This window comes from Sinocyclocheilus grahami, unplaced genomic scaffold (assembly GCF_001515645.1).
Source record: "Sinocyclocheilus grahami isolate Dianchi unplaced genomic scaffold, SAMN03320097.WGS_v1.1 scaffold1512.1, whole genome shotgun sequence".
Lineage (NCBI taxonomy): Eukaryota > Metazoa > Chordata > Actinopteri > Cypriniformes > Cyprinidae > Sinocyclocheilus > Sinocyclocheilus grahami.
In genome coordinates, this window is record NW_015506691.1 from 119,513 (window position 1) to 132,012 (window position 12,500).

The following is a 12,500-nucleotide window of genomic DNA, read 5'->3' on the forward strand; positions in this document are numbered from 1 at the left end:
GTGTGTGTGTATATATGTGTGTGTGTGTTTGTGTGTGTGTGAGTGTCTGTGTGTATATATGTGTGTGTGTGTGTGTGTGTGTGTGTGAGTGTGTATATATGTGTGTGTGTGTGTGTGAGTGAGTGAGTGTGTGTGCGCTTCTCGTCTGTCTGGGGTTGTCAGTATTCCCTGTGTGTCGCAGAGGAAAAGCAATAGGTGCAAATTAGAATGAGTGTTAAAAATGAGGAAGAGCTCCATGTTTATTTCAGTGAATCCGGAGACGGCGGGCTTTCTTTAAGATATAGCCTGTATATTCCTCTGAGAGATCGGCAACATAATCAGTTTTCAAATGAGCCTCTCGTTGTTTCTTAAGATGAGAAGCAGAGAGTTAGTGATGTGTGTGAATCCGTGCGTCCCCGAGGAGCACTAATGCATGCCTTGTTTATGTTACTGCACTCGCCATCTGTGCTGGTAAAAATAGTGCTTGCTCTCACTGGTGATCTGGTTTGAGTTCAAACTTATAGCCAGGTGAGTCAAATGATATATTTAACATATATAAAATAAACGATTATGTGTGTGTGTGTGTATATATATTTATTATTTTAGATGATATACTACTACTACCTAAAACGCTCATTTTATTTTGCATGTTTTCATATCCGTCAGTCAGGCTGTTGTGAGTGCACTCAGTAGGCAGCATGTTTTGTAGCTGTAGTGTGTTTGTGGGAGTTTCTGAGGTGTGTAATAAATCCAGAGGCTGTCGGTTTCAGCTGCTTCAACTGTTCCAGTGCAGTGCCTGGATGATGTGCAGAAGAGCAGTGTCCCTCGTCCCCCCAGCGCGCCTCCGCTGCCCTCGGTCCCAGACGGCCCCCAGGACCCCTGGCCCCTCCCACGTCCGGCCCCGCTGGGCAGCCCTGGCGTGCGGCTCAATCCCCCCCCGCGCATGAGCTCGCTGGACGACAGCTCCTGGTCCTTCCCCAGCCCTCCTCGACCCAGCGATGCTCTGTTCTGGGACCAAACCAAGCCCAAGAGCCCCGCCGGAGACTGGGGCCAACCGTACTGAATCCCGGCCCCGGCCCTCCACACCTTACCTGCCTTAACACACACATCCCTCTCTGGATGATCCCGGATGAGCAAATACCTCGAGCAGACTGGGATGGAGAAACCCTTGAGCGGACGCGTTCCTGACTAGGGTTGGGTATCGTTTGAATTTGATCAATTTCGATTCCGATTCTAACCGATTAAGCCAAACATTTAGATATCAAACATATTTGAGACCCTGGAGCACAAAACCAGTCATAAGGGTCAACTTTTTGAAATTGAGATGTATGCATCATCTGAACGCTGAATAAATAAGCTTTCCATTGATGTATGGTTTGTTAGGATAGCACAGTATTTGAAAATCTGGAATCTGAGGGTGCAAAAAAATCTAAATATTGAGAAAATCATCTTTAAAGTTGTCCAAATGAAGTTCTAAGCAATGCATATTACTAATAAAAAATTAAGTTTTAATATATTTACGGTAGGAAATTTACAAAATATCTTCGTGGAGATCTTTACTTAATATCCTAATGATTTTTTAGCAATAATTTTGACCCATACAATGTATTGTTGGCTACAAATATACCTGTGCTACTTATGACTGTTTTTATGCTCCAGGGTCTCTTTTTGGAAAACATTTAATTGCAGCTGAATACTGTGAACAAAAATCAGCAGGCTACATAAAAACTGGACTCGATTAAGAGATGTTTGTGTGCAAAATAGAGCTGCACGATTCTGGATAAATTGAGACTTTTAAATGGAGGTTGTAGTTCTCTCACAATTCTGAAAAAAAAACTTTAGACAATTAAACAAAATCTAATGGAATCTATGAATGGAATGATTCAATGACTCACTCAAGATGTACTTGTTTCATTACTGGATGAATCAGTGCTTTTGAATGAATCTCTTGAATGAATGAATCAAAGACAAATCCATTTTTAACAGCCCCTTAAAAAAAGAAAAAAGATGCACACACAGGAATTGACAGGCAAATTGAATTTTTTATTTTACCGATTCCTGACCTTAAGTATCCGATTCTGGAATTTGAGTTGATTTTCAATTCCCAACCCTATTCCTGACCCTATCTCCTATAGGCTTGTGTTCATCTCCTGGGTCGAGTCGATTCTATTCAGCGTAACGGATCCTGTCTTGTATTTATGAATGTGTAAAGGGAAGGTTTTAGTAGCTCAAGCACTCCTTGAAGGTTGTTTCTTTAGAAACACGTCTGTCATGTGTTGATGCCCGTTCCATACTGCTGTTCAAATCAGAGAAAACAATGTTTTAGTGTTTAGATTTAGTCAATAAATGAGTGGATCTGTGGGCGGCGGGTGGGTTTGTGCAAGTTATTTAGCTTTAAACGGGGTCTCACAGTCAACCTGGAAATTTCTATATTAAAAAGTCTTTCTATAGTAAATTATTTGCTCTTTTAGGGGCCAAGCACTTGTTGTGTGTTAGTTTTTGTATTCTTCTGCCACTCCCGAGTCTATGGAAGCCTATAGAACCGTATGGTACAAAGTTGTGAAATTTGGCACACTGATAGAAGACAGTCTCAACATTAATCACACCAAATTTGGAATCTCTAACTCAAACTCTCTAGCGCCACCAACAGCTCAAAGTTGCAATGACATTTATGCTAATAATTTTTGAACTGCAAGCTCTAGAAGCAAAATTCTAATTTTCAGAAATGAAAGTTACTCTTAAAAATCAAAATTGCTTTTCAGAATTCCTCGGACATAAAATTCCTCTGATTCCTTGGCTCATGCCAATTTGATTGCGCACCATGACATAATTTCCTGTCATGAAAATCTACTTTTTGAATTCCTCCTCGGCCGTTGCTCCAATTTTCACTAAGTTTTAACCAGGTCATCTTCAGACCATGCCAACAAAAAGTTATGGAAATCCAGTTGATTAGACGAACTGTTCTTGAATAACACACAAACGAATTAAACGAAGAGCACGCCAAAATGAACATGAGGCTATATCTCCACAATGCTTTAGCGTGTTTAACCCAAACTTGGTGAGTGTTATAATAACCATGATCTGAGGTTACCTGGACAGTTTTGGCACAGTGTTTTAAAAATGGATATTTTTGATTATAACTTCTGAATTATTTGGCCAAAAATCACAAGACTTGTCATTTTACTTTCGTGACGATATACCAAGTTGAACGATACCCAATATTCCCATGTAAGCTATTTTGAATTTTATCGTAAAATGCTGTTTTTTTTTTTTACAAATGCATTGGTGTGTTATTACAAAACTCAAAACTCTGTATGTGTCATCGGCACCATGCCCTGAAGGTACTCAAAAAGCTTTGGGCAATTATAATGACATTAAAAAAATTATTAACTTTAGAATTTTTTTGCCTACTGGTCTCAATAGATTCCTTAGATTATGCTCAGAACGTCGATACCAATTATACCATAATTGGCCGAACTTCCCGTCCGCCGTTTTTAGTTCCTCTAAAAAAAATGTTTTCCGTACTCCTCCTAGACCATTGGTCCAATTTTCAACAAATTCTACTCGGATCGTCTTCAGGTTCATGCTCGGCTCCTTAATTGCTGCTTGCAGCTATATTTGTGATTCTAGCAATTCTTGAGGAATCGGAAACTAAAGCTGTGGCAACCCTGTTTAAAGTCAACATGAAACAAGCCATTTTACTTCTGTAATCTGATGAGTATTTGTTAAGAAAACTAGATTTTATCCATCATTTCATGATTGTGAAAGGGTTTCTTCTAAATTTTACGTCTTGGTGAATGATTACAAAAATGATGTTTCTTTATCATAATGTACACTGATGCATCATTTAAAGTAATTTTTGCATTCAAAGATGCTTGTAAAAAATACATACGGCCAAAATCTGAGACAAGCTGCCTTAACGGCATTAATAATGTACAGAGACACAAGCAGTCTGTGTTTCTACTGTGATTTTTACAGATCACAGTAAAAAGTTTCGTCTCGATACCAACTGCGTTCTGTCAAAAGAAATGTGAAGCACAAAGACGATGAAAAATCGATTGTATGTGTATATAAACGTATAATAGCTCTACAGGCCGGACTTTGAGAAACAAAGTGGTATCAAAGGATATCTTGTTTAAAAGCTTGTAATGCATTTGCAGATTTGATTTGACAGCTGTCATGTGACCACAATCCTCATCACGGAGAGCCGATTCGCAGACGCACACCGGAAACGTTTGGAAGCGTGAGTTCACATGAAACATGTCCGGCTCTACTGCGACAGATCTGTGAACCAAAATGCAATGTACAGTAGATTATTTTTAGGATTATTACTCCTGAAAAGTTTGTAAATATTCAATAAATGAATACATGTGAACATTCTTTGGCTTAAGTTTAAGGGTGAAGGTTATTAAAAGGTCTGATGTAATGTTACTGTATCTGTGGAGGGTTGAGATGTGATTATAATTTATGTAATTATTGTAACTTTGCATTTGAAGGATAACCATAAATTGTATCTGATGCTGGTATGACCTTCAGCACCAACAAACCATTCCATTACTTTTGCGTGTTAGATTGTTTCTTGTCTCTCATATGGCACACGGTTTATTAAACTATCCATATAAGAATCCTTATGAATATTTCAAGCTTTTATGGGGATCACATTTGATACTTTCAGTTTGAGTTTGCATTTTCATAAACGGATGACGTCGTCATTATACTATTTTCAGTATGATTATAAATTAATACTTTCATTCAAGGATGCATTAAGCAATTTAAAGTTATAATGTCCTAAAAGATTTCAACTAAATGGTGTTCTTTTGAACTTTCTGTTCACCTGTGAATCCTGAAAAATAAAATGCATCAGTTTCCACAAAAATATTGTGCAGCACGACTGTTTTCAACATTGATAATAATCAGAAATGTTTCTCAGCATATTATACTGATTTCTGAAGATCATGTGACACTGAAGACTGGAGGAATGATGCTGAAAATACAGCTGCACATCACAGAAATACATTACAGTTTAACAGATATTCACATAGAAAACAGCTGTTTTAAATCATATTTCACAATTTTTGTTACTGTACTTGAGATCAAATAAATGCAGCCTATTTTTTTTTATCTTACTGACCTCAAATTATATATATACACGTCTAATATTTTATTAAAAGTTCACAATTAATATCACCAGCAATTTATATAATTATAGTCTGGGGAAAAAAAGATATGTTGCTACAGTGCTAGAAACAATTACAGACACTGACTCTGAAGCACAAACTGATTGAAAATCATCCGAACACGAGCATCATGAATAACTCTGAGGTTGTGTTTTCAAACAAACAAACACAGAGCAGGTTCTGTGGCAGTAATTCCCGGGGGTCGGTGGGTCGGTACACATCTGATGTGATTCAAAAACATTCTCTATGAATTTTTATTAGGCTTTAGGTGCAAGAGATGATTTATGAGAGCTAATCATGAATATAAACCAACAGACGGCGAGAACGTCCATCAGAGACAACAGCGTCGCCAGAAACGGCCAGAAATGATTTTCATGGTCCATCCTCATCATCCTCCTCGCTGCAGTGTTCTTCATCACATGCTGGTGGGAAGCTTCTGCTTTCTGTTCTTGGCTGGAATCCCGGTCTGTTTGTATTCCTGCTTCTCTCTGAGATACTCCTGTTTGCACTCTTCGAAGAACGCAGGATCCTGATAACTGAGAGCCAAACGAACACAATCACACAGCAGCTAACAAAAACACCATTCCATCCAAGTTTATGATTTACATTTTTCAAAATGTTTGAGATTTATACATCCTCTGAATGCTGAATAAATAAGCTTTCCATTGATGTATGGTTTGTTAGGATAGAACAATATTTGAAAATCTGGAATCTGAGGGTGCAAAAAAATCTAAATATTGAGAAAATCATCTTTAAAGTTGTTCAAATGAAGTTCTTAGCAATGCATATTACTAATCAAACATTACGTTTTGATATATTTACGGTAGAAGATTTACTAAATATCTTCATGGAACATGATCTTTACTTAATATCCTAATGATTTTTGGCATAAAAGAGAAATGTATAATTGTGACTGTCTGTGAGTGTGTATATATGTGTGTGTGTGTGTGTGTGTGAGAGAGAGAGAGAGTGTGAGTGTGTGTGTATATATGTGTGTGTGTGTTTGTGTGTGTGTGAGTGTCTGTGTGTATATATGTGTGTGTGTGTGTGTGTGTGTGTGTGAGTGTGTATATATGTGTGTGTGTGTGTGTGAGTGAGTGAGTGTGTGTGCGCTTCTCGTCTGTCTGGGGTTGTCAGTATTCCCTGTGTGTCGCAGAGGAAAAGCAATAGGTGCAAATTAGAATGAGTGTTAAAAATGAGGAAGAGCTCCATGTTTATTTCAGTGAATCCGGAGACGGCGGGCTTTCTTTAAGATATAGCCTGTATATTCCTCTGAGAGATCGGCAACATAATCAGTTTTCAAATGAGCCTCTCGTTGTTTCTTAAGATGAGAAGCAGAGAGTTAGTGATGTGTGTGAATCCGTGCGTCCCCGAGGAGCACTAATGCATGCCTTGTTTATGTTACTGCACTCGCCATCTGTGCTGGTAAAAATAGTGCTTGCTCTCACTGGTGATCTGGTTTGAGTTCAAACTTATAGCCAGGTGAGTCAAATGATATATTTAACATATATAAAATAAACGATTATGTGTGTGTGTGTGTATATATATTTATTATTTTAGATGATATACTACTACTACCTAAAACGCTCATTTTATTTTGCATGTTTTCATATCCGTCAGTCAGGCTGTTGTGAGTGCACTCAGTAGGCAGCATGTTTTGTAGCTGTAGTGTGTTTGTGGGAGTTTCTGAGGTGTGTAATAAATCCAGAGGCTGTCGGTTTCAGCTGCTTCAACTGTTCCAGTGCAGTGCCTGGATGATGTGCAGAAGAGCAGTGTCCCTCGTCCCCCCAGCGCGCCTCCGCTGCCCTCGGTCCCAGACGGCCCCCAGGACCCCTGGCCCCTCCCACGTCCGGCCCCGCTGGGCAGCCCTGGCGTGCGGCTCAATCCCCCCCCGCGCATGAGCTCGCTGGACGACAGCTCCTGGTCCTTCCCCAGCCCTCCTCGACCCAGCGATGCTCTGTTCTGGGACCAAACCAAGCCCAAGAGCCCCGCCGGAGACTGGGGCCAACCGTACTGAATCCCGGCCCCGGCCCTCCACACCTTACCTGCCTTAACACACACATCCCTCTCTGGATGATCCCGGATGAGCAAATACCTCGAGCAGACTGGGATGGAGAAACCCTTGAGCGGACGCGTTCCTGACTAGGGTTGGGTATCGTTTGAATTTGATCAATTTCGATTCCGATTCTAACCGATTAAGCCAAACATTTAGATATCAAACATATTTGAGACCCTGGAGCACAAAACCAGTCATAAGGGTCAACTTTTTGAAATTGAGATGTATGCATCATCTGAACGCTGAATAAATAAGCTTTCCATTGATGTATGGTTTGTTAGGATAGCACAGTATTTGAAAATCTGGAATCTGAGGGTGCAAAAAAATCTAAATATTGAGAAAATCATCTTTAAAGTTGTCCAAATGAAGTTCTAAGCAATGCATATTACTAATAAAAAATTAAGTTTTAATATATTTACGGTAGGAAATTTACAAAATATCTTCGTGGAGATCTTTACTTAATATCCTAATGATTTTTTAGCAATAATTTTGACCCATACAATGTATTGTTGGCTACAAATATACCTGTGCTACTTATGACTGTTTTTATGCTCCAGGGTCTCTTTTTGGAAAACATTTAATTGCAGCTGAATACTGTGAACAAAAATCAGCAGGCTACATAAAAACTGGACTCGATTAAGAGATGTTTGTGTGCAAAATAGAGCTGCACGATTCTGGATAAATTGAGACTTTTAAATGGAGGTTGTAGTTCTCTCACAATTCTGAAAAAAAAACTTTAGACAATTAAACAAAATCTAATGGAATCTATGAATGGAATGATTCAATGACTCACTCAAGATGTACTTGTTTCATTACTGGATGAATCAGTGCTTTTGAATGAATCTCTTGAATGAATGAATCAAAGACAAATCCATTTTTAACAGCCCCTTAAAAAAAGAAAAAAGATGCACACACAGGAATTGACAGGCAAATTGAATTTTTTATTTTACCGATTCCTGACCTTAAGTATCCGATTCTGGAATTTGAGTTGATTTTCAATTCCCAACCCTATTCCTGACCCTATCTCCTATAGGCTTGTGTTCATCTCCTGGGTCGAGTCGATTCTATTCAGCGTAACGGATCCTGTCTTGTATTTATGAATGTGTAAAGGGAAGGTTTTAGTAGCTCAAGCACTCCTTGAAGGTTGTTTCTTTAGAAACACGTCTGTCATGTGTTGATGCCCGTTCCATACTGCTGTTCAAATCAGAGAAAACAATGTTTTAGTGTTTAGATTTAGTCAATAAATGAGTGGATCTGTGGGCGGCGGGTGGGTTTGTGCAAGTTATTTAGCTTTAAACGGGGTCTCACAGTCAACCTGGAAATTTCTATATTAAAAAGTATTTCTATAGTAAATTATTTGCTCTTTTAGGGGCCAAGCACTTGTTGTGTGTTAGTTTTTGTATTCTTCTGCCACTCCCGAGTCTATGGAAGCCTATAGAACCGTATGGTACAAAGTTGTGAAATTTGGCACACTGATAGAAGACAGTCTCAACATTAATCACACCAAATTTGGAATCTCTAACTCAAACTCTCTAGCGCCACCAACAGCTCAAAGTTGCAATGACATTTATGCTAATAATTTTTGAACTGCAAGCTCTAGAAGCAAAATTCTAATTTTCAGAAATGAAAGTTACTCTTAAAAATCAAAATTGCTTTTCAGAATTCCTCGGACATAAAATTCCTCTGATTCCTTGGCTCATGCCAATTTGATTGCGCACCATGACATAATTTCCTGTCATGAAAATCTACTTTTTGAATTCCTCCTCGGCCGTTGCTCCAATTTTCACTAAGTTTTAACCAGGTCATCTTCAGACCATGCCAACAAAAAGTTATGGAAATCCAGTTGATTAGACGAACTGTTCTTGAATAACACACAAACGAATTAAACGAAGGTTTAGATTTAGTCAATAAATGAGTGGATCTGTGGGCGGCGGGTGGGTTTGTGCAAGTTATTTAGCTTTAAACGGGGTCTCACAGTCAACCTGGAAATTTCTATATTAAAAAGTCTTTCTATAGTAAATTATTTGCTCTTTTAGGGGCCAAGCACTTGTTGTGTGTTAGTTTTTGTATTCTTCTGCCACTCCCGAGTCTATGGAAGCCCATAGAACCGTATGGTACAAAGTTGTGAAATTTGGCACACTGATAGAAGACAGTCTCAACATTAATCACACCAAATTTGGAGTCTCTAACTCAAACTCTCTAGCGCCACCAACAGCTCAAAGTTGCAATGACATTTATGCTAATAATTTTTGAACTGCAAGCTCTAGAAGCAAAATTCTAATTTTCAGAAATGAAAGTTACTCTTAAAAATCAAAATTGCTTTTCAGAATTCCTCGGACATAAAATTCCTCTGATTCCTTGGCTCATGCCAATTTGATTGCGCACCATGACATAATTTCCTGTCATGAAAATCTACTTTTTGAATTCCTCCTCGGCCGTTGCTCCAATTTTCACTAAGTTTTAACCAGGTCATCTTCAGACCATGCCAACAAAAAGTTATGGAAATCCAGTTGATTAGACGAACTGTTCTTGAATAACACACAAACGAATTAAACGAAGAGCACGCCAAAATGAACATGAGGCTATATCTCCACAATGCTTTAGCGTGTTTAACCCAAACTTGGTGAGTGTTATAATAACCATGATCTGAGGTTACCTGGACAGTTTTGGCACAGTGTTTTAAAAATGGATATTTTTGATTATAACTTCTGAATTATTTGGCCAAAAATCACAAGACTTGTCATTTTACTTTCGTGACGATATACCAAGTTGAACGATACCCAATATTCCCATGTAAGCTATTTTGAATTTTATCGTAAAATGCTGTTTTTTTTTTTTACAAATGCATTGGTGTGTTATTACAAAACTCAAAACTCTGTATGTGTCATCGGCACCATGCCCTGAAGGTACTCAAAAAGCTTTGGGCAATTATAATGACATTAAAAAAATTATTAACTTTAGAATTTTTTTGCCTACTGGTCTCAATAGATTCCTTAGATTATGCTCAGAACGTCGATACCAATTATACCATAATTGGCCGAACTTCCCGTCCGCCGTTTTTAGTTCCTCTAAAAAAAATGTTTTCCGTACTCCTCCTAGACCATTGGTCCAATTTTCAACAAATTCTACTCGGATCGTCTTCAGGTTCATGCTCGGCTCCTTAATTGCTGCTTGCAGCTATATTTGTGATTCTAGCAATTCTTGAGGAATCGGAAACTAAAGCTGTGGCAACCCTGTTTAAAGTCAACATGAAACAAGCCATTTTACTTCTGTAATCTGATGAGTATTTGTTAAGAAAACTAGATTTTATCCATCATTTCATGATTGTGAAAGGGTTTCTTCTAAATTTTACGTCTTGGTGAATGATTACAAAAATGATGTTTCTTTATCATAATGTACACTGATGCATCATTTAAAGTAATTTTTGCATTCAAAGGGGGTTTTTTTTACAAATGCATTGGTGTGTTATTACAAAACTCAAAACTCTGTATGTGTCATCGGCACCATGCCCTGAAGGTACTCAAAAAGCTTTGGGCAATTATAATGACATTAAAAAAATTAAATTTTTTTGCCTACTGGTCTCAATAGATTCCTTAGATTATGCTCAGAACGTCGATACCAATTATACCATAATTGGCCGAACTTCCCGTCCGCCGTTTTTAGTTCCTCTAAAAAAAATGTTTTCCGTACTCCTAGACCATTGGTCCAATTTTCAACAAATTCTACTCGGATCGTCTTCAGGTTCATGCTCGGCTCCTTAATTGCTGCTTGCAGCTATATTTGTGATTCTAGCAATTCTTGAGGAATCGGAAACTAAAGCTGTGGCAACCCTGTTTAAAGTCAACATGAAACAAGCCATTTTACTTCTGTAATCTGATGAGTATTTGTTAAGAAAACTAGATTTTATCCATCATTTCATGATTGTGAAAGGGTTTCTTCTAAATTTTACGTCTTGGTGAATGATTACAAAAATGATGTTTCTTTATCATAATGTACACTGATGCATCATTTAAAGTAATTTTTGCATTCAAAGATGCTTGTAAAAAATACATACGGCCAAAATCTGAGACAAGCTGCCTTAACGGCATTAATAATGTACAGAGACACAAGCAGTCTGTGTTTCTACTGTGATTTTTACAGATCACAGTAAAAAGTTTCGTCTCGATACCAACTGCGTTCTGTCAAAAGAAATGTGAAGCACAAAGACGATGAAAAATCGATTGTATGTGTATATAAACGTATAATAGCTCTACAGGCCGGACTTTGAGAAACAAAGTGGTATCAAAGGATATCTTGTTTAAAAGCTTGTAATGCATTTGCAGATTTGATTTGACAGCTGTCATGTGACCACAATCCTCATCACGGAGAGCCGATTCGCAGACGCACACCGGAAACGTTTGGAAGCGTGAGTTCACATGAAACATGTCCGGCTCTACTGCGACAGATCTGTGAACCAAAATGCAATGTACAGTAGATTATTTTTAGGATTATTACTCCTGAAAAGTTTGTAAATATTCAATAAATGAATTCATGTGAACATTTTTTGGCTTAAGTTTAAGGGTGAAGGTTATTAAAAGGTCTGATGTAATGTTACTGTATCTGTGGAGGGTTGAGATGTGATTATAATTTATGTAATTATTGTAACTTTGCATTTGAAGGATAACCATAAATTGTATCTGATGCTGGTATGACCTTCAGCACCAACAAACCATTCCATTACTTTTGCGTGTTAGATTGTTTCTTGTCTCTCATATGGCACACGGTTTATTAAACTATCCATATAAGAATCCTTATGAATATTTCAAGCTTTTATGGGGATCACATTTGATACTTTCAGTTTGAGTTTGCATTTTCATAAACGGATGACGTCGTCATTATACTATTTTCAGTATGATTATAAATTAATACTTTCATTCAAGGATGCATTAAGCAATTTAAAGTTATAATGTCCTAAAAGATTTCAACTAAATGGTGTTCTTTTGAACTTTCTGTTCACCTGTGAATCCTGAAAAATAAAATGCATCAGTTTCCACAAAAATATTGTGCAGCACGACTGTTTTCAACATTGATAATAATCAGAAATGTTTCTCAGCATATTATACTGATTTCTGAAGATCATGTGACACTGAAGACTGGAGGAATGATGCTGAAAATACAGCTGCACATCACAGAAATACATTACAGTTTAACAGATATTCACATAGAAAACAGCTGTTTTAAATCATATTTCACAATTTTTGTTACTGTACTTGAGATCAAATAAATGCAGCCTATTTTTTTTTATCTTA

General features: G+C 37.8%; 1 protein-coding gene across 1 annotated transcript in view; it reads left to right on the forward strand.

The window, feature by feature from the left end:
• The window catches only part of LOC107570847 (uncharacterized), a 15,291-nt gene extending 7,894 nt beyond the window's left edge, over window positions 1-7,397 (forward strand). Inside the window, exon 5 of the mRNA XM_016257128.1 lies at window positions 6,859-7,397. Coding sequence (XP_016112614.1) covers window positions 6,859-7,173 — 315 coding nt within the window. The 3' untranslated portion in view covers window positions 7,174-7,397. The remainder of the gene's footprint in view (window positions 1-6,858) is intronic.
• Window positions 7,398-12,500: the final 5,103 nt, after the last annotated feature.